The 26,715-nt window shown below is 40.8% G+C and overlaps 1 protein-coding gene across 1 annotated transcript; it reads left to right on the forward strand.

Moving 5' to 3' along the window:
- Positions 1 to 8,687: 8,687 nt before the first annotated feature.
- Positions 8,688 to 26,698, forward strand: PDX1 (pancreatic and duodenal homeobox 1). Its single transcript, XM_034414622.2, has 2 exons — positions 8,688 to 9,117; positions 26,310 to 26,698. The coding sequence occupies exons 1-2, from the start codon at positions 8,688 to 8,690 to the stop codon at positions 26,696 to 26,698; spliced, it is 819 nt and encodes a 272-aa protein (XP_034270513.2).
- Positions 26,699 to 26,715: the final 17 nt, after the last annotated feature.

The following is a 26,715-nucleotide window of genomic DNA, read 5'->3' on the forward strand; positions in this document are numbered from 1 at the left end:
TGTTTCTGCATCTCTGTCTATTATCTATCATCTGTCTGTCTGTCTGTCTGTCTGTCTGTCTGTCTGTCTATCTATCTATCTATCTATCTATCTATCTATCTATCTATCTATCTATCTATCTATCTATCTATCATCTATCTCCTAATAGGTGAGCTTAGTTTTATGTTATGTTTCAAATTATATACCCTTCCCCAAAGTCCCTCCTTTTTGAGATCATGTTTTGTTTATCCAGCAATGTGTGAATACCTCAAATTCTTACCTTTGTTGAACAAATTTTGCTGAATCTTTAGACTGTTTCCTATGTCTTGATACACCATCTGATAAGTTTTCAATTAGTCCTGAGACATAAATTCTCCTGTTTTTTTCTGACAATCTTTGACAATTTCCATTCTCTGCTGGTAAGAGAAAATTTCCTTTAGAAATTTCAAAAACAAGGAAACCTCAAAAGCAAATTTTCATGGATGGAATATAGAGTTCTTGTACCCATTTAGTGGTGTGGTGCCAGGGCCGGATTTTCCTATAGGCTAACTAGGCTTCAGCCTAGGGCCTCAAGATCAAGAGGGGGCCGCAAGATCAAGAGGGGCCTACATTCAAATTGTTAGCAAAATTAAAATTACACTTTCACTATAGGTGAAAGGGCCTCATAAGTGGAATAGCCTAGGGCCTCTTTTCATCTAAATCCGGCCCTGTGTGGTGCCCAAGAGATGTATGAACTTGTCCTGTTTTTCAGTGTATAATCATGTCCTCAGCTCTCTGAAGCCTCCTTAGATTTCCATACTGCTATCACATCACAAAAAAAGACATTTGTTGAACTTTGGTAGTGGTTCTATTATCACCATTAAGGGAGAATCCTGCCACTCAAAAATTATTAGACAATTTCCATGCTGACAATTCTCCACTGATTTTTTCTGTCTGCAAGTTGAATAGACAATTACATAAGTCTGTATGTGTCCATCTGTAGTGTCAACACAAGGAGATGCCAGGATAAGAAAAAACTGATTTAACATTGGAATTGCCAGCAATCACTGTATATGAACCCAAACTAATCATTCTCTATTCTAGACATCTTGATATCTTGATATCTATTAAAGCGATGTTATACTCACGATACAAGTATGGGGCCGGACCTGAGAAAGCTGAGGAAACTCTTGGCTGCATTGTATATCTATCTATCTGGAAGTAGGTAACACTGAATTTGGAGGTGCTTAACTTCTGTGCAAAGATATTAAGTTGACTTCTGGGTAGACTTATAAACAGTTGTTGAACAAGACATTTCTCATGTTACACCTCTCACTGGCTCCAAAGAATTCTTCTAGAAATTTTCCTATGCAATATTTAATGTGAGAATATTATTCTCTAAACATGCTCTGACTATGTCAACATTCAGTGAATATTTTATAATCAAAATCAATATATGGCATCTGAAGATATTGCAGGGAGTTAATATTCAACAGGTCTGACATGCATCAGTATTTGGCAATACTAGACAACTGCTGATGTAACAAATAATGTTTGACAGTATCCCACAGATAACCTGCTATATGAAAATTAGTTACAAATCATACCAATTCTAGTCGTGTATTTTTCATCAACATTTAATGAGCACATTTCTGAAATTTTATTTCAATTCTGTCACATGCTGAGTCTGTTGCTATCCCTGTGAACTCGTGTTTGATGACTAACATGAATGAGTGCCCCTTGTTGCAATCTTATCCATTACCCTCAGTTGTTAGCAGTACCATCAAGATTCATGCAAAATGAGCCAAGGTAGATCTCACAATGAAGACAGAACTTTCCCATCATATGAAACCTACCGCTTTCCATAACATCTGCGTCTTACTTGTGAATGACTGAGAATGGGGTAGCTAAGTAATATTGCTTGAGATGAGCCTTAGATCAAAGTGACAGATTAGGGACCATCACGGATGGCAAATTATACAGGATGTGCTGGAGAAGGGCTTAGGGCTTATAGTTCTCTTTTCCCCAAATATACTCACACTCACTCCAAGAAACAAGATGCTATGTGGGAACCTCATGAGATGGGTTTAATTTTAAGAGAAAAGTGCAATTAGATAACAGAGTGCAGAGTCAACATGAACAGTGTCTGAGTGAGAATTGAGTGCAAGCGAGCAAGCAAGCCCAGGTAAAGGAAATGATCTTTGTCCTTTGTGTAGCTTTCCACCCCCTTCATAGCCTCGTCGTCAAGTCAACCAGTCCCAGCTGGGAAGAAGCAGATTATTTATCTCCAGAGGTCAACCTCTTTCAGGTTCCTAACTAATCAATGCACTCAATCCAGAGGTAGTCCTACAGTATCCATCATACAAAGAGCTCATTCACAGATGAGCTTCTACAATAACAGTTCATAGAAGGGGCCTACTCATACCACACAAGGCAATCCTTCCCTATGTTGCATTTTATCTCAATCACCTGCCTTCCTCCCGCTTATCTAAGTCCAGATGTCTTTTCCCCAGAGAAGACCACAAGTAGTCTAGAGCTCTAGCTAAGCCCAAAGATGCATATATCTATTCTCCATTTAACAACAGATCTCTTTATTAAGGATAATAAAAGATACTCTCATGAAATAAATGTATTTAAGGTAGTTATGATTCATAATTTCATTTATTTTAAAAGGGTCTAGGTTAGGTATGAGTTCAATCTATAAAAGATACTTTTTTAGTCATATTGCAAGCAGAACAAAAGACTTTAGTAATTTTGATAATATATGCTAGGATAGCGATGTTGAAGAAACCCTTACTGTGTCCTGCAAGGATATTCCATGCTATTCCATGAAAAACAACAGTTCATTGAAGAGTAATATGTCATAGCATTGCATCAATATGCAGGTTGTCGATGATGAAAATTGTAATCCATTTTATCTGGAAGACATCATATTAGGTACTCTGCTTCAGAATATTCTAATTTGTCTAAATTAGGGGTGATTAACAGTCTGCTAATATTGATAGTTTGATGCAAAATTTCCATGAAGAAAGTTTTTTTCTTTTCTTTTTTCTTTTTCATTTTTTATATGATGCCCCTACTTCAAATGATACACCTACCAACAATTGTGATCATACTTCATGTTATGTAGATTTAGTCTGGAGCAATAGGAGGAAAGGGATCAGGGGTGAGGTAGCAGCTTTCATGTTGGTATTGGTGGAACTAAAGGTTAGATGGAGAATAGGGATATCAGATGTGTCATGAAAAAAATTGTATGATAACTAGATGGAAGCAGTAAATACTGATACTGCTGAATGTGATGGTTACCTGGATTTTTGAAGACCCCCATGACATTTAAAAAATATATTGTTATTGAAAGTTCTATTATTTTACTGTTTTGTTTGTTTGTTTATTTATTTGATTGATTGATTGATTATGTACCATTATAATATGGTATTGGTTTTTCACAACTAAATACACAGAACTTTTCCAGAATAATCTGTCCTCAGACTAGGATAAATCTTCCAATGGGGAACTCATTGCCACTGTAATTAAGTCCATCTGCCTTGTTGTTGGTTGTCTTCTCTTTTGTTCTTCCTTTTCCAGCATTTTAGGGTTTTTCAGCAAACTAGGTCTTCACAAAATGTAACAATTTGAGCCTGGTTATTTGTACCTTGAGTGAGAACACTGGGCTGATTTGTTTTATGAAAGTCTATTAGATTAGCATTATAAAAACCTGGTTGATCATTTGGTGGGAACACAGAGGTTTGTCTTTGCTGACATCTAGCTGTAATCCATATTTTTTACAATTCAGTTCAATTCAAACCTTTATTATCAATGCACAACATGGGTACAATGAAATTGAATGAGCCTCCCTTGGTGCAGCCCCCCCACCCCAAAACACAGAATACATCTCAATAACTTAATAAATAAAAGAAAGAAAGAAATTTTGAGTAATTCGGAGAACAGGTAGTAAAAATTCTGACTGGCCCTGCCTCCATCTATTCTCTGCCTCCTGAGTCTGGTGAGGTGTCACAATAGCCACATCTGGATATTATTTTGCAACAAAGACAAGGAACAAAACATGAGAGATCGTTTCACTAAGACTGACTTTTTCTTCTCATACATCATCCTATGAAATCATATTCAGCTATATTGGGGTCACCCAACAGGGTTGAACAATGAAGAGTTCAATATAGATCATCTTACAATGCACAGTCAAATTTTGGAATTTGTTACTACAATGCCATCTAAGACAGGGTTTCTATATCAAGGCCAGGGGTGAAATCCAGCAGGTTCTGACAGGTTCTGGAGAACCGGTAGCGGAAATTTTGAGCAGTTCGGAGAACCGGCAAATACCACCTCTGGCTGACCACAGAGTGGGGGGTGGGGAATGGAGATTTTACAGTATCCTTCCCCTGTCAAGCCCACCAAGCCACGCCCACCAAGCCACACCCACAGAACCAGTAGTACAAATTTTTGAAACCCACCTCTGATCAAGATGAGTATAGCCTGAACCACAAAGCCCTTCTTATAAGCAAGATGTGGGGAAGTGATCTGGGACAGAACATATATGAATGTCAGATGTATATACCTTCGAGACCGACTTCTGCCACCAATAGCCTCCCACCGGCCAGTTCGCTCCCACAGAGAGGGTCTCCTCAGGGTGCCATCAGCCAAGTTATGTTGGCTGGCGACACCCAGGGGGAGGGCCTTCTCTATGGGAGCCGCAGCCCTGTGGAGTGAACTGCCGCCGGAAATACGTAAGATCTCCGACCTCCGCGTGTTTCGCTGCTCACTGAAGACCCTGTTGTTCCGCCAAGCCGGGCTATCAACATAATAATTTTAAATTGGGGTATTTTACATTTTCGGGGTTTTAAACCGGGCCAAATCTATTTAATTATTTTAATTTTTAATCATTGTTTTGTCTTGTGTTTTTAAATTGGCTGTACACCGCCCTGAGTCCTTCGGGAGAAGGGCGGTATAGAAATAAAATTATTATTATTATTATACAAATGTATCTGGTGTACTCCAAGATATAAGATCTATATAAAATACAGAAAGTGTATGTAATAACTCACAGTTTGCCAGTGATAATAGAGTTCTATATCTTAATAATACCATAAATGAAAATGTAATTTAATCAAACTTAATTATATATTATACATACTATTAATATATAACGACATCAATTTAATCACTAAATTCAGTAACTATGTTACTATAAATGACATCACTATACTGCATATACATCAAAATATCTATTTTGATGAATAACTAACAAAGTTATTTTGAATAACTTTGTTATGTGACAAGTGGTTACTTTCCAGAGGTATTTAGCAGGGTCTCTTTTATACGCTATGGAATATATTGAAAAAGAAAATAAAATTGGACTGATTGCAGTGATTCCCATTTTGACTTGCTTTAATTCAGCATTATTTCTGAGCACGGCGTATGTGAAAGGTTTTTGGAAATGTTCCTGTTCTGTTTGCAAGGCTGAACTTCCTTGCTTGCAGGAACTGTGAAAAGGTGATAAGCAGCCCGTGGCCTTTCTAATCTCTGGCTGATAGAATTCACGCAGGTCAACAGTTTTTCCCAGGCTTGAGGTTTAAAATTCAACAATCTTGGACACTTGTTGATTGAGCCAGAAACAGTCCCACCTGCCGTGTTCCATAATTTGACTCCCCTCCTGCCCTCGTCTTGGGTTTTTCTGTTGCCATCCGGAAATTGAGTTTAAGATTTTGCTTTCTTTTTTTTACACAAAGCAGCAGATTCTTTTCCAGCAATGCACAGTAGCGTTTATGATAGCGATTAGAATCTGTGAACTTTGTTCAGATGGACAGGAGTTCAGGCAATCTTGTATCATAAGGCACTTCTGAGACTTTGGCAAGAAAAGAGGAGAGACTTGTGCAGCAAAAATGATTGGGTTTCTTAAAACTGCACAATTATTACTCCATGCAAAATTATTCCCCCTCTCTTTCTCTCTCCCCCCTCCCTCTTTCTCTCTCTGTGTTTACGCGTGTGTGTATTTATATGTGTATATCTAGGTAGTTCTCGACTTACAACCACAATGGAGCCAAAAATTTATGTTGCTAAGTGAGATATTTGTTAAGAGTATTTTACCCCATTTTATGACCTTTCTTGACAAAATTGTTAAGTGCATCACTGCAGTTGTTAAATTAGTAATATGGTTGTTAAGCGAATTTGGCTTCTACACTGACTTTGCTTGTCAGAAGGTCATAAAATGACCCTAGGATACTGCAACCGTCACAAATATGAGTCAGTTCCCAAGCATTTAAATTTTGATTAGGTGACCATGGAGATGCTGTGAAAAAGGGTCAGATGCAGACGTGGGTTTCAGCAGGTTCTGACCAGTTCGGGAGAACCGGTAGCGGAAATTTTGAGTAGTTCAGAGAACTGGTAGTAAAAATTCTGACTGGCCCCGCCCCCATCTATTCTCTGCCTCCCAAGTCCCAGCTGATCGGGAGGGAATGGGGATTTTGCAGTAACCTTCCCCTGGATTAGAGAGGGAATGGAGATTTTACAGTATCCTTCCCCTGCCCCGCCCACCAAGCCCCGCCCACCAAGCCTTGCCATGCCACGCCCACCAAACCACGCCCACCGGTAGTAAAAATTTTTGAAACTCACCACTTGTCAGATGTCACTTTTTTCAGTGCCTTTGTAACTTTGGTCACTAAATGAACTGTTTTAAATTGAGGACTACCTCTGTGTGTATGTGTGTGTATGTGTGTGTAGTTTTTATTAAAAGTTTTAAACAAGAATATAAAAACTAACAACTAATATACAATAAGAGAGAATAAGGAAAAAAGAAATCAAATAAAGAACAGAATGTTCAAGGATGTGGAAACCTATTCAAAGTGCTTGATGATAGTGGTTTAACCTATGTCGGTATAAGAGAGGTGTAAGAATTTAGAGATTAAGCCTGAAACCTATTTTTCCTAAATCTCCATACTGAATACAGGCAATCCTTGTTCATTTAGTGACCATTCAAAGTTATAGCAGCACTTTAAAAAAGCGATTTAGGACCTTTTTTCAATTTATGACCATTGAGGCATCCCCATGGTCAGACGCTTGGCAAGTGACTCATATTTATGATGGTTGCAGTATCCTGAGGTCATATGATCCCCTTTTATAACCTTCTGACAAGCAAAAGTCACTGGGGAAGGCAGATTCACTTTACAACCATGTTACTAACTTAACAATTGCAGTGATTCACTTAACAAATGGGGCAAGAAAGGTTGTAAAATGGGGCAAAATTTACTTAACAAATGTCTCACTTAGCAACACAAATTTTGGGCTCAAGTGTGGTCGTAAGTCGAGGATTACCTGTATAGAAAGTTGGCATGTTTTAGTTGTTCCTGGAATTATTAATAAATGCTCTTTAATCATGAACGGGGGCAATGAACCTTTTATATGTTTGGGGGGGGGGTTAGGCTTAGCTCTTGGAGTCCACTCCCAAAGGTGCTTTTTCAAGAGGCAACTGGACTTTCTGGTTTTTCTTTGAAGACGTTTCGCTTCTCATCCAAGAAACCTCTTCAGACATTCTCAATGAACGTCTTCAAAGAAAAACCAGAAAGTCCAGTTGCCTCTTGAAAAAGCACCTTTGGGACAACAAATGTCCATAGCCATTCTTGGAGCCCAGGTTTCTGCACTGACCTCTCCTGCTCAGCAAGCTCAGGTGAGGCTGGAGCTGAGCCACGTGGTGCTGGAGCCGCTTACTCAATGTTGTTCTTGGAGGGGGGGACTTTGCCACTGGAAGAGGGAGGGAGGGAGGGTGAGACAGAGACAGAGACAGAGAGAGACAGAGACAGAGACAGAGAGACACAGAGAGAGAGAGAAACAGAGAGGGAGAGAGGAAGAGAGAGAGAGAGAGGGAGAGACAGAGAGAGAGACAGAGAGAGAGAGAGACAGAGAGAGAGAGAGAGAGAAACAGACAGAGAGACAGACAGAGACAGAGAGACAGAGAGAGACAGAGACAGAGACAGAGACAGAGAGACAGAGAGAGAGAGAGAAACAGAGAGGGAGAGAGGAAGAGAGAGAGAGAGAGGGAGAGACAGAGAGAGAGGAAGAGAGAGAGAGAGACAGAGAGGGAGGGAGAGACACACACAGAGAGAGAGACAGAGAGAGACACACACACAGAGAGAAACAGAGAGGGAGAGAGAGAAAGGGAGAGACAGAGAGAGGGAGAGAGAGAAAGAAAGGGAGAGACAGAGACAGAGAGACAGAGAGAGAGAGGGAGAGGGAGAGAGAGACGACAGGATAACAGAAATGCTTCAAGACTACATTTCTGCCAAAAGGAGAAAAATATGAGGTTCTGTATTAGGTTCAGTACATACATACTTGATTTGCTCGATTATGACTAAGGACCGGGGTCACGTGGGGTTTTACACCAGTTCAGAACAACTCCGCACCTGTTCTATGATAACGTGAGAGAAAGGAAAGGAAAAAAAAAATCAGTCTCTCCCTTAGGAAGAAAACGAAAGAAACGCCAAAGTTCCAAACATCAGAAGCGCTCCTTCTGATTGGGAAACGGTCGCCCAATAGAAACCCAGGTCCGGTTCACGCGGACGGTCAAGCCAACCAATCGAAAAAGCCCCTCGGGATGCTTCCCCCCCCCTCTTCCCACGACCTGGGACTCCATCCGCTGCTCGGGCAGGTGTAAGCAGCCTGTCAAAGGTGCGCCCCTCACCTGCGCCCTGGGAAGCTTCTCGCGCGGGGCCCCGCTCGCCATGAACGCCGAAGAGCAGTATTACGCCTCCTCCGGCAGCGGCCCCGGCCACCCGCTCTACAAGGAGCCCTGCGCCTTCCAGAGATCGCAGCCCCCGGATTACAACTCCAGCCCCCCCGCCTGCCTGTACATGGGGAGGCAGCAGCAACAGCCCTCTCCTTACGCCGGGGTTTTGGGGGGCTTGGACCAAGGCAGCCCTCCGGACATTTCCCCCTACGAAGTGCCCCCCCTCTCGGAGGACCCGGGCATCCCGCACCTCCACCCCCTTCCCCCCCACCATCCGGCTCAGCTCTCTCTACCGCAGCAGGAGACCCTTCCCTTCGGAGAAGGGACCGAGGCCGGGCTGCTGGAGCAACCCAGAGCGCCGCTGCCCTTCCCTTGGATGAAGTCGACCAAGTCTCACGCGTGGAAGGGACAGTGGGCCGGCACGGGTAAGGCGCCCTTCCTCTTCTTTCCGCCCAGGGCCGAAGAAGAACGCCTCTCCTCGGTCCCGCTCCTTTGCCTTTTGTGGGGGACCGGCCCTTAGACGTCTCCAAACCGGACGCTCCTTCGGATAGCTTGGACTACAATGTTCATCATCCCCGGTCAGTGTCGCCGCGGCTGCTGGTTGAGGATGATGGTAGTCCGGGATATCCCGAGAGCGCCCACCCAGTTCAAAAAGGCTGGCCAAGCAAGAAAGAAAGTTGGATGGAGTTGGTTCATCATTAAAAAAAAACAAAAAACCCAAATCCAGCCGTGCTTTAGCTTAAAAGTGTTTCTGCAGAGCCAGTTTTAGACACATTAGTTTATAGTTTAGTGTGATCTGCAAAGCTGGGAAAATGGGTTGAATAAATTATGGAATCAACGTCACTTAAGCATGAGGCTGTGGTGTAAATACAGCCTCGATTACAGCATGTTCTTGTGCCTGTTGATCCTGAAAGGATTCCTGTGAGCTCTTGATAATGGCCCGAGCTGAAGCCAGGAGTGAATAGATCAGAATGCCACTGAAATTTAATGAATGGTGCCTGAATGTAGAATACTTGAGTTCCTACCAGAGAAGTCTTGGAACTCTCATATGAGTTGAAATACAGTTTTCATCAGTCCCAGAAAAAGTGGTTGTAGAAACTGTGAGTTTTGCTACAACTTATATAGAAGGCTGGCTAATATGCTAATAAGCTAATGTGACCAAAGATACTTCCTCTAAATTCCTTGAGGATATCATATAAAGTAAGTAACGCCATATAACATTGTATTTTTCTTTGTCTGATTTGCCCTGCAATAAATCTTTTTGTTTACTCAGAAGTAAGTAATCCCTAAGCCACTTAAAATAGCATGTATTGAAACAGGGAAATGTTCTAGAAATGTAAGAAATATAAAAATGTAATCAATCAATGATTGACTTTCTAGAGATTGTCAAACAAAAACATTGGATGCCAAAAAAGAAAGGAAAATAAATAAGGTTGCAGCTGTTTTCAAAGCCCTCTGCCATGCTTCCAAATATTAAAGCAGCACTCTGTGAAATAACCTTTGTCTCTAAGCGAAATGGAAGTTTGAGGATTTATTTAGAGGTTCACGACTGGAAAGCCTCCAAACTTTGAGTGTGAATGAAAAGAGAAACAGTTAAATTTATGACTGGAGAGTAATTGTTTTGATAGTACAGTAGTGCAATTTTAATGCAAGAAACATAATGGCGGTTTTTTGTTCTGCAGGCCACTTGGGAGTGAGTTAAAGGCTGGTAAAAATTACACACTTTGCCTTAGTAAACTTCTCTTCTTTCACATTGTGGTAAACTCAGCCTGCGGTATCCTTCCCTGAAGAGGGGCTGTGCTCTGTGGTACCCCAGTTCCGCCTGTCCGCTTCAGAGAATGAGGTTTTCTATTTCCTGTTTGAAACTGGGAAGACACTTTATATAGACAACAGTCTGATTTCTTTGCCGAGAGCTAGTGATTTTTGTAAGGAACTTAGCAGAGAATGTGCACCATCCTCACTATCATTGTTACCACTATTATCCATTTTGGCTCTCAAAAGTTTTATTGATGCATTTATCAAAATGGCAGCACCTTTCACGTCTCTGATGCAATTAGAAAGCGGGAAAGGAAATCCTGCAATCTTAATGATCATTGCTGCAGAAATATCAGCCTGAATAAACACAGGGAGACTTATTTTTGAGTACCCATGCTTAAGATAAGCGGAATTCTAAAATCCAGGAGCCCACTGTTTCCAGTCCAAAGGCTTTTGGAAAAAGACTGGACCATATTAAACCTTACTTTCGTGGATATTTTTAGTTCTGCAAAGCACCACAGGAGCCCAATTGATAAATAAGGAATCAGATGTGTCATTTCATACACTGGCATGTTTATTATGGCCTAGGTTTTGTGGGGCCCACAGTTCCTCTTCAGTGGTATCTGATGAAGGGAAGTGTAGTTCACATATTTATTTGTTAATCCTTTAAAAAATATCTTGTGAATGTCCAAAATGTTCATTTACTGCAATATGAATTAACACTTTGGAAAAAATAAACTAGGCTGGCAAGATTATAACTGAATATATCATATTATATGTAATTAATAGCACCGTCTTAATGAACTGTTGAGTTTGCATTACAAGCCTGGAGGTGAGTCTCATATTAAATTCGCCCTTGGTCTATGTGTATTTTCATACCCCACTTGTTTGGGATGCGTCTGTAAAGGACACTTTGATTGAAGTTTGTAGAGACCCGCTCCAGTCCTCTTTATTTACAATTAATTGGGGTATGACTTTAAAGTAGTTTTGTAAGATATTTGTCCTGTACCTGGGCATTTGCTCACAGCTTTTAATTTTTTTAAAAAAAGAAAAGGATAATAAGAATATACCATATGTTATTCTCTTGTATTGTATAGTATTTTATCTCTTTGAAAGGATTAAATGTTAATTACAAATACCTGGAACTTTTACATTTTTCAGCGTGGGGAAATTCAATTTTAAGCTCTGTCTTTACGAATGCTGGGTGTATATTCATGACACTATATTTTGATTTAAAAACGATGGAAGCGTTTGTGGTTTAAAAAAAAAAAAACCAGTGAATCGATGTATTCGAATCCAAGAATCCGAATTGGTTTTTAGCTGTCAATGACTCCAAGCAGTTTGCTTTCATTGATTTTGTGCTGATAAAAAAACACCGCTTCTAATTAAATCTCAGCGGAGAGAATGATGAGGTTTTCTCATAGAATAGAATAGAATTCTTTATTGGCCAAGTGTGATTGGACACACAAGGAATTTGTCTTGGTGAATATGCTCTCAGTGTACATAAAAGAAAAGATACATTCGTCAAGAATCATAAGGAACAACACTTAATGATAGTCATAGGGTACAATAAATAAATAATTTACGTGGCTCATGTGGCTTTTGCTGTCCGAAGATATGTATCAAATTTGCTACCTGTCCAGGAAAAAGGACCGTGCCGAGGGATCCACTTTTGCAGCAGAAATGAGAGACAGAAATAGGAACGCTGACCGGCAAGGCAGTTGCCCGGCTGCCTTTGGATTGCAACCTACTAAAAGGCGACTTCACGAGAGGGCAGAATTGACTCTTGCTCCAGCCAGGGGGAAGAGAGACGGCCGTTTCCTCGGCTTAGTAGAACTCGGTTCCTTACATCTGCAGAAGATCAGACTGAATTGCTTCACCAAGGCCAAGATCTTCTCAGGGCTGCTTTTAGGACCAAAGCATGAAGGTTGCTGTGGAGAGAGATTTCTGTATCGATTTTACTTGAAACCAAGGAAAGGTGGTGCCTGGATTTTGTGAAGACTGACACTGAAATCGGGCAGACTGATTAAGAGTCCTTCACGTGTTTGCCAAGGAATAACCCTCTTAAAATACCAGGGAGCTGGCTGACATTGCAAATGATATAAGTTTGCACTGTGGACAGAAGAGTCTGCATTGTAAATCTGGTGCATTTCCCTTGTGTTTGTGTTAATGGGTAAAGAGACCCCGTTTATACCCTTTAGGGGCAAATTCAACATAGTGAAAGTGGTAAAGCTGCGGGCACCAATTTACCATCGAATCCTACTGTCGTGGAACTATAGCAGAGAGATCTACGCTTAGAAGAAACTTTGCGCCCTGATTCCAAACTTATTTGCATGAAAATTACATCGCCCTACCCCGGCTTAACGTCTAAAGATTAAAAAGTAAATATAATTTTATGATCTGTACATGTATGCCTTGTCTGCATTCAGTGAGAAATAATAAAATAAGTTGTTGCAAAGAGAACAGGGTGCAGGAAATTTCATGGGCAAACAGACATTTTGTAAGAATCCCGAAAAGGACAGTGAGAAGCTTTAGCTGGCCCTTCTAATGAACAGAGATGGATGCTAATAAAAATTGTTATGCCCACCGGAACCATCAGTTATGAATGCCTATTTAACCAGAATTGGATTAGGATCCGCATTGATAGGATCAGAAGATCTGTCGAGGCCTTGACATCTTATCCCCCAACACACCCATCTAGGAATGGACCCATATATTCCCAGTGGAGATCCCTGGATTTATTTGAAGAAGCTGGCAGCTTGGAGTTTTGGATTGTTCATAAAAGTTCCGGAAGGGGAATACCTGATATATCCTCCAGGACTTCTCTGTCCTAATAATCCATCTGCATTACAGTTATTGAAAGTTCCGCGAAAAAAGTAAGAGTGAAAACTGCGCCGTTAAATTGTGCGAGTTGCTTTTAAGAAGGCCTGGTGGGATTCCACCAGGAAAATGCAACCATTCCCAGACGGAGAACCCAAAAGCAAAGCCGGCCGTGCCCTTTAACCAGTGGTGGGATTCAGCCAGTTCGCACCACTTCGGGAGAACCGGTTGTTAATTTTCTGAACAGTTTGGCAAACTGGTTGTTGGAAGAAATCATTAGGGCAGAGAACCAGTTGTTAAATTTTATTTTTATTATTTTTATTATTTGATTTATATGCCGCCCTTCTCCGGAGACTCAGGGCGGTTTACAATGTGTTAAGCAATAGCCTTCATACTTTTGTATATTTATACAAAGTCAGCTTATTGCCCCCACAACTGGGTCCTCATTTTACCTACCTTAGAAAGGATGGAAGGCTGAGTCAACCTTGAGCCTTGGAGAGATTTGAACTTGCAGTAATTGCAGGCAGCTGATGTTAATAACAGTCCTTTAGCCTGCTGCGCTACCAGGGCTCATTTTATTTGAAAATTATTTGAATCCCATCACTGCCTTTAACTAATGAAGGTCCTTGGATCTACCCAATCTGAGAAAGCCCCAGCACAGACCGCAATCACACTTTCTGTCTTCAGAAACACTCGTGGCCCCGGAAAGGCGGCTGTCGCAGGCTTTCACTCACAAAAGCTTTGGTCGTGGATCCCAATTCCCTCCTTTTTCCAGTCTTGACTGACCTCCAAAGAAACCGCTCCGCTTCTTTTGGACTGAAGCCCCAGAGCCAGGCCAGGAGCGCCAATATCTGGAACTGGCCTTGGTGCAACAGACTCGCCGAGTCTTTTTTTCCTCTCTTCCCTCCACGCTAAGCAGCAAGCGGCGCCCTTTCTTACACCATTCCTCTTTCAGTTCTCCGGAAGGAACCGGACTCTTTAAACGTGGCCGAAGAACAACTGCCGGCCAGCAGAACCGGCCTGACCCGAGAAGAAGCGCAAGACTCGGGGGGTTATTTTTGGCTGCCAAGGGCTCGCGCCTCCCGGGGAGCAGGGGGTGGGGGGCTGGGGGTTGCCTTGCCTTTCCGATCCGGGCAGAGTGAGCCAAACGCCCGGAAGGGCAGTTGGGGGAAGAGCGGGTCGGTCTCCGGCAGCACAATGTTATCGCGCCCTGCGTCCTGCGCTCAGCGGGTCACGCCTTTGGGCAAATATTGCATTAAGGGCTTTGTAAGAACAGATAGGAGAAATGGGGGGGGGGGCTGGAAGGGGAGATGTCTACATTTTCTTAGTTGGGACAAACCGTTCGGCCATGAATGGTGTGAATGGGTTTTAATTGTTTTTAATGGTTTAACTTTTAATGTTTTATATATGGTTTTTAAATGCATTGTAAGCCGCCTTGAGTCTTCGGAGAAAGGCGGCATACAAGTTAAATAGATAGATAGATAGATAGATAGATAGATAAATAGATAAATAGATAAATAGATAAATAGATAAATAGATAGATAGATAGATAGATAGATAAATAGATAAATAGATAAATAGATAAATAGATAAATAAATAAATAAATAAATAAATAAATAAGACTTACTCTCGTCTGGGGCCACTTCAGTTAGGAACCCAAATTCCTTCAGTTAGGAACCCAAATGGAATTAGAATAGGACCGGGGAGAATAGAATTCCTTATTTGGCCAAGTGTGATTGGACACACAAGGAATTTATTTGTCTCCGGTGCAGAAGCTCTCAGAAACAATGCCGTTTGCCCCAAAAGCAAAAATACTGGAAAATAAAACAACAACAACAACAACAGAGGGTTACATTTACGTGTGTGTGTGTGTGTGTGTGTGTGTGTGTGTGTGTGTGTGGGCCTGTTTACGTAGTTTTAAGTCGTATCACAATATGCGTTTTATAGGAACACTGGCGTTATTTTTACATGCATACGCCGAAACGGATCAAACTATACAGCAGCAACGTAACATTAAAAAAAAAAAAATCTTTGTGGACCGAAAAGGATTTCGTGAGATGCCTTAAATTTTCTACCTAGACATTGGATTTGCTGTAAGAGATAAATTCCTAGTCAACAGAATAGGATATATAATTTCAAGTATAATTAATATAATTTCTTTTTGAATAGTGGCAGTTTGCAACTAGGGGTGTATAGCTACGCAAAAGTAAATCCCATTGTAAAAAAAAAAAAACCCCACTGAATCTCTGATTGCAATTCACTGCCCTTCCAAGATTGCGTCCCACTGATTTCAATGGATCTTTCTTTATAAATAGGCTAGTAAAACAGCTCGATCTGCAGTGCAGTAGCAAGAAAGGAAAATGTAGAAAAAATTAAAATAAGGGAGTTAAGTTGACTTAGAACCGGAGAAGCGCGTGCATTTTTCAAGTGCCTGAAGCCAGTGCCAATGAAGCTTAACCAGCACTAAGTTTTCCTCCTGAAAGAAAAGTTTTTAAATCCTTCAAAATTGCAGGACATATGATACCTCTCTGTTTGGGTCTCCTCTCAAAGTTTTCCGCCTGAATTTATGTGATGAGACCGTTTCTCTCTGGGATCTATTTCTTTTATAGTTGCCCTAGGGGGAAATACGTTTGACTTCGTAGATCTCCCTTTCTCCCTTTTAATGTTTTGGTGCAAATTTTCGTGATAGAAAACTTACCCACTCGAACAGTTTCCCTGTAAGACATCTTAAGACATTTTCATTTGCCTGAAGTATAATACAGGGCATAATTTTTGTACTCAGAAATAATTTCAAGAGTAATCAATTTTGCATCGAATGTTTATACTTGAGTTTTATTCTAAAACAATTTATTGAAGACAATTCAAACTTAAAACATGGCTGGGGACAAAAAAACCCATTGAAAGGAATGAGAGCTGAACCAGAGCATTCTCGCTAACTTCCCATTCACTTCAATGGAACCTGAGGTGGATTATTTTCACTGGTTGGTGCCTGCTGCAGGTATTCTGTCAATCATGCTTTAATCACCTCATTTTAGCCATTATATTTTAAAATCTACGTAAATAAAACTACCTACAGTAGTTTTGTTATGCATGCCAATTCATTGGAGAAGGCAGTGATGCTAGGAAAGGCTGGTGGACCAAGAAGAAGGAGCAAGCAAAGAACACGTTGGTTTGATAACATCAAATCTGATGCAAAGTTGAATATCCAACAATTGAAAGAAGCTGTGCTTGAGAGGGTAACATGGAGAGCACTTGCCTATAAATTCTCCAAGACACGAGTAAATGGTTAAAAACAACATTTTAAAATCTAATTTCTTCCATAGGAAAAGTGTGATAATTGATTTTCCTTACTGAGACTGGATTTGACAGAAATCTCTAGCCAGTCTGTCTAAGGGCCATGATTTAAACAACTTCATTAAATGAACTCCTGGGCTCATGTTTTGCTCAACCAGATTCCAAGCTACAATCCAGCCATATAATAAACAAATTTTTAATTTCCTCTCCTCTTTATTTCTCCAAGGACAACAATGGGGGATTCCAAAATCACACCAGGTTTATTCTGAAAGATAAAGCAAAATGATCGTGATTATATTTGATGACGTTTTTAGACCAAAATTATTTCTGCTATGACGTTTCTCTTCTAAAAATGTTAACCATGAGATACCGGTTAAATACTCAAATATCTTTGGAGTATTAACATATAACTGACCTGGGACGAGAAGGTGTAAAAACTAATTAGTTTTAAATTTTGAAAGAATGTCAAAAGTATTTTTTATTTAAAATCAGATAGGCAAACAGAGAGTGGTACACTTTAAATTATTCTGGGTATTTGTTCCACAAATTAGCTTCTCATTTCACGTTTCTGAAAACAAAATAATTATAATAATTTAGACCTAATATAGTTGCTCACTCCAGTAGACCCTGGGTGGCTTACAAAATATGCTAATTAAAATAATTAAAAACAAAATGAAACAAAAGCCAAATTCAATATAATAATAACTAAAAACAAAAATATAACAAAAAACTAGCAAAAAAAAAAAGCATCATACACCTCTGAAAAAGCACGCACACATCTCTCCGACACATAAGCCCAAAGCCAAGATTTTTAAGGGTTTTTCAGAATCTTAGAAAAAATATCTTTGGAGGGAAACTGGTCCAAAGGATGGAGACCCACACAGTGAGAAGGCATGCTTCCTAGCTCCTGTAAAATGACAATGTTTAATAGAAGAGAACGGAAGTGCACCCACTCTGCCTAAAGGCACCCAGATACAGTAGTGGCCAAAATTGTGGAAACCTTTTAGGAAAAGTGTATTTTTGAGGTTAGATGGCTAATAACACCACTTTTTTTTTGGAGTTTCAAGACAATCATATTCCACTGCTGGAATGACCTGGGAATAGCCCAGCCTAAACCCAATTGAAAATCTATGGAGCCAACTAAAGAAACTTGTTAGTCAGAAGCGACCCAGCAATATAACCCAGTTAATAGAAACAATCATTCAATCTTGGTTTCACATTATGACAGCTGCAGAACTAAAAGACTTGGTTCACTCCATGGGAAGAGGTTGTAAGGCCGTAATTCATGTTAAAGGTTATCCAACTAAGTATTAACTGACGTGATAATTTTTGTATATCTCATTTTTTTCTATGGTGATAATTTCTGTATATCTCATTTTTTCTACATATTTCACTTTTCTTCTTTATACTGTAACTGCTATTCTAATAGCAAATCCTTCATAAAAGTTATTGCATTACATTCTTGATTAAATTATCTTTCCATTGATATATAATTTTATGGTATTACTAAAAAAAAAAAAGTGGTGTTATTAGCTAGTTTTAGAAAATACACTTTTCCCAAAAGGTGTCCACAATTTTGGCCACTACTGTAGGTAGTAATGAAGGCAGATATGTAACTGTTGTATGTCATGAAGAGCTTTAAAGGCTCATCAACACCTTGAATTCCACACAGAAGCCAAATGGCAGCCAATGCAGCTCACGTGGCAGTGGTGACATATAGGAATGGTGAGAAGTGCCCATTACTACTTATGTCACTATATTTATGTCAGCCATAGCTTCCAGATAGTCTTCAGGGGCAGTCCCATGTAGAGCGCATTGCAGTAGTCCAATTGTGAGGTGAGCAGGTTGTGAGTGACCACCTACAAGATCCAAAATGTATGGTGCAATCCAGGCAAAGTCTTAAATAAATAAATGCTCCTCCTTGAGGGGTTTTTTGGGGGGAAGGGGGCCAGAAAAATTGAAACAATCCAATTAACAATTCATGCAAAGAATCTTATCTTTTTAAAGCAAAAATCCATGTATTGTGCAAACTGCATTACTGGGGGCTAAATCCCCTTAATAATATGTTTATGGGTATATGTGTGTATGTGCATGCACCACCATTACTTGAGAATATTTACAATAGTTAAAACTACTGTATTGAATCTATCATTAAACTACCATTTAAAAAACCTGCAATAAAAAGTTGCATATTGAAAACAGGCAGGTATGGCAGTTGCAATAAAACCAGTGGTAACACTTACAAATTAACATTCGAGGGAAATAGGACTTGTCTTATTAACTAATCAGTGAAGTTCACAAGAGAAGATGGCATCCGTGTCTCCCGAGATGAGAATGTTTTAATGTAAAAGCAATGTTTTTCCAACTTGGCAGCTTTAAGATGTGTGGACTGCCGTTCTCAGAATTCCCCAGAAAGCATTTGATTAAGGAGTGATGCCTTAATAAATCTTGTTAATTCTTGAATTCCCATTTACAGAAAGGGTGCCTGTTCAGAGGTTTATTCAAAGGAAACTTTATCTAGGTTTTTCAGCTTTCATTAACTTCTTTCTGAATTCATAGGGATTTGTTTCCTTCACAAAATGTTAGATAATTGGTGTGTTAGTGCTGCAATAAGGTAAAGGTAAAGGTTCCCCTCGCACATATGTGCTAGTCGTTCCCGACTCTAGGGGGCGGTGCTCATCTCCGTTTCAAGGCCGAAGAGCCAGCGCTGTCCAAAGACGTCTCCGTGGTCATGTGGCTGGCATGACTAAACGCCAAAGGCGCACGGAACGCTGTTACCTTCCCACCAAGATGGTCCCTATTTTTCTACTTGCATTTTTACTACCAGGTTGGCAGAAGCTGGGACAAGTAATGGGAGCTCTAGGATTCGAACTGAACTCTGAGCTTGTCCCCTTTTAGTGGTGCAACATTGAATGACAAACCTACAGTATTTGCCCAGGAATAATCTGACACTGAATTGTAGTGGAAAACTGTCTGTCAGCGAAGGTGCATGAACCTCAAAGTCACTGAAGGGGAGTCTTTCCCAGCTGGGTGCTTTTCAAGTATTTAGAGTTTACAATGGGGATTATTATTCCTGAGTTTGTTGCCTTGTAGACTAATGGGAGTTATGCTCCAAGATATCTGAGGGGTTCCAGATTCTAGAAGCCAGTCCTAGGAAGTAAAAATGATAGACTAAGTCTTAGAATCCTAGAGGGGAGCAAGATGAAGCAAAAGAACCACAGAGATCAACCAAAAGATTAAAAAAAAACACCACGCTAGGGAGGTTCTGCAAATTCAGCAAATGAACAGGATTAACAGGATTTTAAAAATTATATTTATTTTCAAGTTCAAACAACTTGTTCAATTACATTTTGGGAAAAAAAAGTCAACATATTTTAAAAATCACTTCCAATTTACAAACCAATGTTGGTCAGGTAGAAAAATCTCAGAGTATTAATGAAGTGTTTCCCATCCAGCATCTAATCAAAGTCAGCATACATGATATGCTTGATGTATATTTTTGTCACTTTCAATTTGTTTTATTATTCCCTTTCTCATTTTCCTTCTAAGTTAGTTTGCATTTTAATATTTGACTCTGAAATTTAATAAAGATATTATTTTTTAAAAAAAGTTGGCACCAATTTAGTCCACCAAGGTTAGGCTAACTTTGTGCTGGATCATTTCCCAAATAACAGGCATTTTGTCATTTAATGAATGAAGTAGAATTCCTGCCCTATCCAAACCAATGCTTCATGCCGTTTTAAAGGCTGTGGAGCAGGACAACCACATAAGGGGCAGTGTGTTTTATCTAGCTTTATTAATCAAAGCTACAGTGCATTTATATCGGTATTTCCAATAGGAAGCAGTAAATGGTAAATGAGGGGTTACGTTTTCAATTGCCACAAATACATGTTCATTCCAGTAACTAACCAGCCACTAATTTGCACTTAGAAATCTTCAACTCTGATTTTATGAGAGGTTAATTCATCTCAAGGAGAGACAATGTGGATGAGTTAGTTTAGTTGTTAGATTAGAATCTGGAGTTTCTTAGGTCTTCTATACTGGATAACAGAAATTGGTGGGATTACTTTGATTAATCCTACTCTTTCAATCCAACGTACTTTGTAGTGTAGTGTAGTTGTTGTGGGTGAAAATAGGAAGAGCTCTTTGTAAGCCTCCCCAAGTTTCTGAACGAAAGATGGGATAGATGTTTAGAAAACAAACAAACCCCAACGTTTTGGTGGACAATCTTACTGTTTTATGACCAATAATTTGTCCATCAATTTACTTCCTCAAGTTCTGTGAATATTTCTGCCTTAATTATACATCCAAGGTTAAGATGACAATCAATTGATATTTAATTTGATGATGGAAGACTACGTGCATTTCCTTGCACTAGAATATATCATGTATTGGGATGGTTTTAACATCTTTATAAGAAGTTTTTGTAAACATTCCTACTTTTGAATTCACTTATGTAAATGAGAGCTCTAGGATAATGTTTTAAAAGAAAATGTGTTGGTTCTCTAATTTTATAAATAAGCTTTGTTTATATGCTATAAATGTGTTCCAGCACAAATGTCCCAACTAATACCCAAAAGTATTTGAAACCTATGAATTATCAATAGATATTTTCTTGAAAATTGTTGACTGAAAAAATATGATATTTATATATTATTTTGAATTAATGGCACGTGCTCGTTTTTCACATTATTTTAGTCAGCGTACTGCATATTTTTTTTTAAAAAATCGAATCCTTGTCAATTTAATGGCTTAAATTCAAACAGACAAGGGTTTAATTTTTATGTCCCGTTATTCCAATGGGATAGAAAACTTTAAAATGTAGACTAGCGCGTGAATTCATAACAGCATGGTCAAGACCAGAATAGTTGCAATTCTTCCAAGCTACTAGTCGAATTGGAGAAACAGCGTGAAGAGATTCAAGTTACTAGTCAGGTTTGAGAAAAAATGTGAAGCAATCAAACTTTTCTGATGAATAGCGATTTCTTTATTTATATGGCGACGTCTCCTATGATTCTGAGTGGTTTAATTAAACTTAGCTCACATAATAAATACCTATTATAGCGTTTTCAATCACATCGTGTAGTCGCCGAATGAGATACAACTTATCTCTCTGACGCGATTGCTTCAAGCAAGGTCTGCGCTGCGTTTTGAAGCGATCCCTGAGATTTGCCATGGCGCAAAGCATGGGAGCGGCCAGGCTACTCCAAAATGCGAGGCCACTACCCAGAAGGCCTGCTCCGCGATCCCTTTCCTTCGTCTCAATAGGATCAACCCGTCTTTCTGATTAATTAAATCTGATTAATTAAATCCGATTCATGCGAAGAATGAAACTCAGGTTCGCCGGCCGGTTCCTTTGCGCGCACGTTTACTGGCCATCGTTTAAACGCTGGAGAATTTTTGGGATGATGCTGGAGGAAATCTATTGTTGCGATAAATAAAATCTGTATTATTTAACTCCGTCGGTTTACGGTCGCGGAGGCACTGATAACGCGCCGATGGCAAGGGAGACCGAAGCCGGAGGCTGCAGTCCTACCCTATGGTGTGAGCCCCACTGAATTCAGCAGGAATTACTCCTGGGCAGACGAACATAAAGATGCGTAGCGGACTGGAGAACTTCTACGTTCACTTTGCCCCTCGTTTGTAGGACTCGGTCCGGCAGAAAACCTCCAAAGGAAAAAAAAAAGGGGGGGGGAATAGGCGCAAAAAAAGCCCCGTTGGGCATTCGGGAGGGTTGTTCAGGGGCCAAATGGTAATCCAGTGTAGCAAAGCAAAGCCAACCAACTACATACAGTTCGTCAGGATATGCCTACCTCTCCGCAATATAACAGCAAAGCGAAAATGCGCGCTAAAGACTCTGAAACTTTTTGCTTAGAATCAATCAGTCTTCGGGGCATGATAAGATTCTTAGATGCTCCGCTTGTCGAGAAGACGAATCCATGCAAATAGATGCATGCCAAACTGGAAAGCTCTGTAACTTTCCGAATATAACGGGGAGCGGGGGGTGGGGTGGGGAGGGACGTAGAATAACGGTGCATCAGAGAAAGAGAAAAGTGGCGATAGAAAGAAAAAGCACAGGAGAAAGAGGTTTTAAATGTTAAAATAAGGAGCGGATTTGGAAAAATTCTTTTAATTACAAAAGGATTTCATGAATGGCATAATGCTTTTTTTTTTAAATTATAATTACGGTTCCAAGAAGAGCCTTGGTGGCTGGCGCAGCAGACTAAAGTGCTGTTAACTAGCACCAGCTGCCTGCAATTACTGCAAGTTCGAATCTCACCAGGCTCAAGGTTGACTCAGCCTTCCATCCTTTCGAGGTAGGTAAAATGAGGACCCGGATTGTAGGGGCAATAAGCTGACTTTGTATAAAAAAGAACACCGCTTGGGGGTGGGGGTGGGGTATAAGCAGGTATATACAAAAGTATGAAGGCTATTGCTTAACGCATTGTAAGCCGCCCTGAGTCTCCGGAGAAGGGCGGCATATAAATTGAACTAATAAATAATAAATAAATTTTGCATTGTACTAAGAAATCCTGTGCAGATTTACTCGGATATAAGCCCTTGAATTCTTAAATATCCACTCCCCCACCTTACTCAATTTATAGGAAAGCTTCTTTTACTCTTGCAATCTGTATTCGTTTCGCTTATTCCTATTCAACTGAGGTGAAACCAGATATAGTCTGAAATAAATCTGAAATAAAAGTTAGCAAATGGTTTCGTTTTCCACAAGACTTGTATGAAGGCTAGCCGTTATAAAAACACGTGTAGCCCTGCTTTGTCAACCGAGGTGGTTATATTAATCCAGTCGCCAAAACCAAGGTTAAGCACAATGTCAAAGTGGTATCCAAAGGAGAATGTGAAGCACGTGCTTTTATCTCAGGTATAATAGGAAAGGACAACAAACGTTTTATTTTTAAAAAAGTTTCATAGAATGCCTCCGATCAGCAAATGAGGTAATGGATCGTGAGAAACGTGAGCATCTGGGCGGCTGAATCTCAGCTTGTCCTCTAGTGCAGGGGTCTCCAACCTTGGCTACTTTAAGCCTGGTGGACTTCAACTCCCAGAATTCCCCAGCCAACAAAGCTGGCCAAGGTTGGAGACCCCTGCACTAGTGTTTTCCTGCAGCTACATGATTTGTCTCTTTGAAGAGGAACACACACTTTCTTCGTTATATTTTAATAAGATACATGAGAGCCAGTTTGATGTGGTGGTTAAGACGTCAGCTAAAAACCAGGAGACGATGAGTTCTAGTTCCACCATAGGCACAAAACTAATTGAGTAACCTTCTCTCTCTCTCTCTCTCTCTCTCTCTCTCTCTCTCTCTCTCTCTCTCTCTCTCTCTCTCTCTCTCTCTCTCTCTCTCTCTCTCTCTCTCTCTCCCTCCCTCCCTCCCTCCCTCCCTCCCTCCCTCCCTCCCTCCCCCTCTCCGTTCTAGGAAGGAGGAGATTTTCCCACTTCTGAAAAACCTTGCCCAGAAAACTGCAGGGACTTGGTCCTGGTAGTGTCCCAAAGAAACAAACTTGAATTTAACTCTCCCTCTCCCTCTCCCTCTCCCTCCCTCTCCCTCCCTCCCTCCCTCTCTCTCTCTCTCTCTCTCCCTCTGTGTGTGTGTGTGTGTGTGTGTGTGTGTGTGATACAGGGTTTAAACCCTAGGCATAATGCAAGCACCACCTCACTGCCTCTCATGCTTGTTGTGTTTCTTCATTAATTAAACCCAGGAGACAAGCAATTGCCAGAAAGATTGTTCAGGTTTATAGGAATATGCCCATGTTCGCCTGCCTAGAGACTAAATGCCGTCCATCTTCTCAAATGGAAAACAAGGGAAGAAGACTTGAAATAGGAAGAATCCTTGGTTGCTTTACCCAAACAGGAAGACTCTCCAAGAAATCCTAGATGAGAAATATTTTGAAAACTTGAGAGTGGTTATAATGGAGTTTGGTGTTAAGAAATGGAGGTGGAAAGAATTCTACCGAATGGGCAGGGCAGGAGAAGAGGACAGAGTAACAGGTGCGAAGGGAAGGTGGATGAGTGGGAGACTGAAGGAGAAGAGGGGAAGGAGAAATGCAGAAGGAGGGGGAGTTAGAGAAGAGGAGGAGAAGGAGGAGGAGGAGAAGAAAGAGGAGGAGGAGGAGGAGGTGTTTCCAGGGTAAAGAGGCAAGCAGAAACTATTCAGACCAAGAGCCCTTCAAGGGATAACAGTTCAGAATGGAAAGTCAGCGATGTCCATAGACATCCAAGCTAGGAAATGTTTAATAAAGAACCAGTTGCCGGCATCAGTGTATCCTTCACACCCTCAGAAAAAACTCTGAGGTTGGAAAGATGGAATGGGAAGGGAGACGATGATACCTGCTGGTATACTTGTTGATACCATGCAGGGAAGTCCTCCCCAATTCCACATTTCTTTGCAAGAGGGAAATGCACCGCATCTTTTATTTTCTGCTACTGAGTGATTGAAAGGAGTTCAATGGAGCAACTGACTCAGAGAATTCGATTTTTGAAGGGTGAGGGTGTATTTTAAACAAATAACAATTTCCCCCACTATTTGATTCTCACAAATAGATATAGAGTTAATTGAAGCAGCTGCCCCAAATATCAGGGTATTTTCTGTTGAGAAAAAATGCCAAGTAATTGGGAGTGGATCTTACTTTCATCCAGCAAGAAGGACTTTTATTCAGGGAGCAAATGACCTACTCCTTATATAACTGATTGCCATTTTAGATACTGGTAGATTCAGTTCTCTTCTCCCAAAGGCTAAAGTACTTCTTAAATCCAATTTAGCTGCTGATGTCTCCATGAATGCATCTATATAGTTTTCTCGGCAACGTTACAGAAGCGGGGAGTCCCCCCCCGTCTATTCTGAGGGAGGGGGGGAACAGAAGCGTGGAGTCGTCCCCCCCCCCCCCGTTCCCAGTCTATTCTACCATTTAGGTTTTCCTAGTGGTATCCTAGCCAAATACTGACCCTAGTTAGTTTTTCACGATCAACCGAGGTTAGCTATGTGGTGCTTGGAGCTAAGCTTACTCAGTCGGTAGATAGTTCCTCCTTTTGACTATACAGTAACCTTTTGGGAAAAGTGTATTTTCTAAAACTAGCTAATAACACCACTTTTTTTTAGTAGTACCATAAAATTATATATCAATGAAAAGATAATTTAATCAAGAATATACAATAACTTTTATAAAGGAATAGCAGTTACAGTATAAAGAAGAAAAGGGAAACACATAGAAAAAACGAGATATACAAAAATTATTATCATGTCAGTTAATACTTCGTTGGGTACCCTTTAGCATAAATTATGGCTTTACAACCTCTTCCCACTGAGTGAACCAAGTCTTTTAGTTCTGCAGCTGTTATAATATGAAACCAAGATTGAATGATTGCTTCTATTAACTGGGTTTTATTGCTGGGTCGCTTCTGACTAACAAGTTTCTTTAGTCGGTTCCATAGATTTTCAATTGGGTTAAGCTCTAGGCTATTCCCAGGCCATTCCAGCAGTGGAATAGGATTATCCTGAAACTCAAAAAAATAAATAAAAAAGTGGTGTTATTAGCCATCAAACCTCAAAAATACACTTCCACAATTTTGGCCACTACTGTAGAGAGCTCCTCGTGCGAGTGCAATTCTTTTCTTCCCAAACGATTACAAGCAAACAGCAGCTAAGGGGTTTGGGGGCGTTTCTCGTGTTGTTCTCAAGTTTCTAGTCCTTAAGATGCATCCGGGCGATGTCTGTCTCTCCTTCTTCCTTAGGTGGCTCCTACCTGATGGAACCCGAAGAGAACAAGAGGACCCGGACGGCTTACACGAGGGCGCAGCTGCTGGAGTTGGAGAAGGAGTTCCTCTTCAACAAGTACATCTCCAGGCCGCGCCGGGTGGAGTTGGCCGTCATGCTGAACTTGACCGAGAGGCACATCAAGATCTGGTTCCAGAACCGGAGGATGAAGTGGAAGAAGGAGGAGGATAAGAAGCGAGGCGCCGGAGGCGGCGGGGGCAGCCAGGAGCCTGAGCAGGACTCCGCCGTGTCCTCGGGGGAATTACCCGGGAAGGAGGAAGGGCAAGAAGTCGAGTCCCCCGTCGCTAAGCTGCTGCTCCCAGTCAGCCCCACCGTCTCCCCCTGTCGGCTCCCGGAGACGCGGTGAAGGGCGGAAAGTCGCGG

Source organism: Pantherophis guttatus, chromosome 5 (genome assembly GCF_059756535.1).
Source record: "Pantherophis guttatus breed Tessera chromosome 5, ASM5975653v1, whole genome shotgun sequence".
Lineage (NCBI taxonomy): Eukaryota > Metazoa > Chordata > Lepidosauria > Squamata > Colubridae > Pantherophis > Pantherophis guttatus.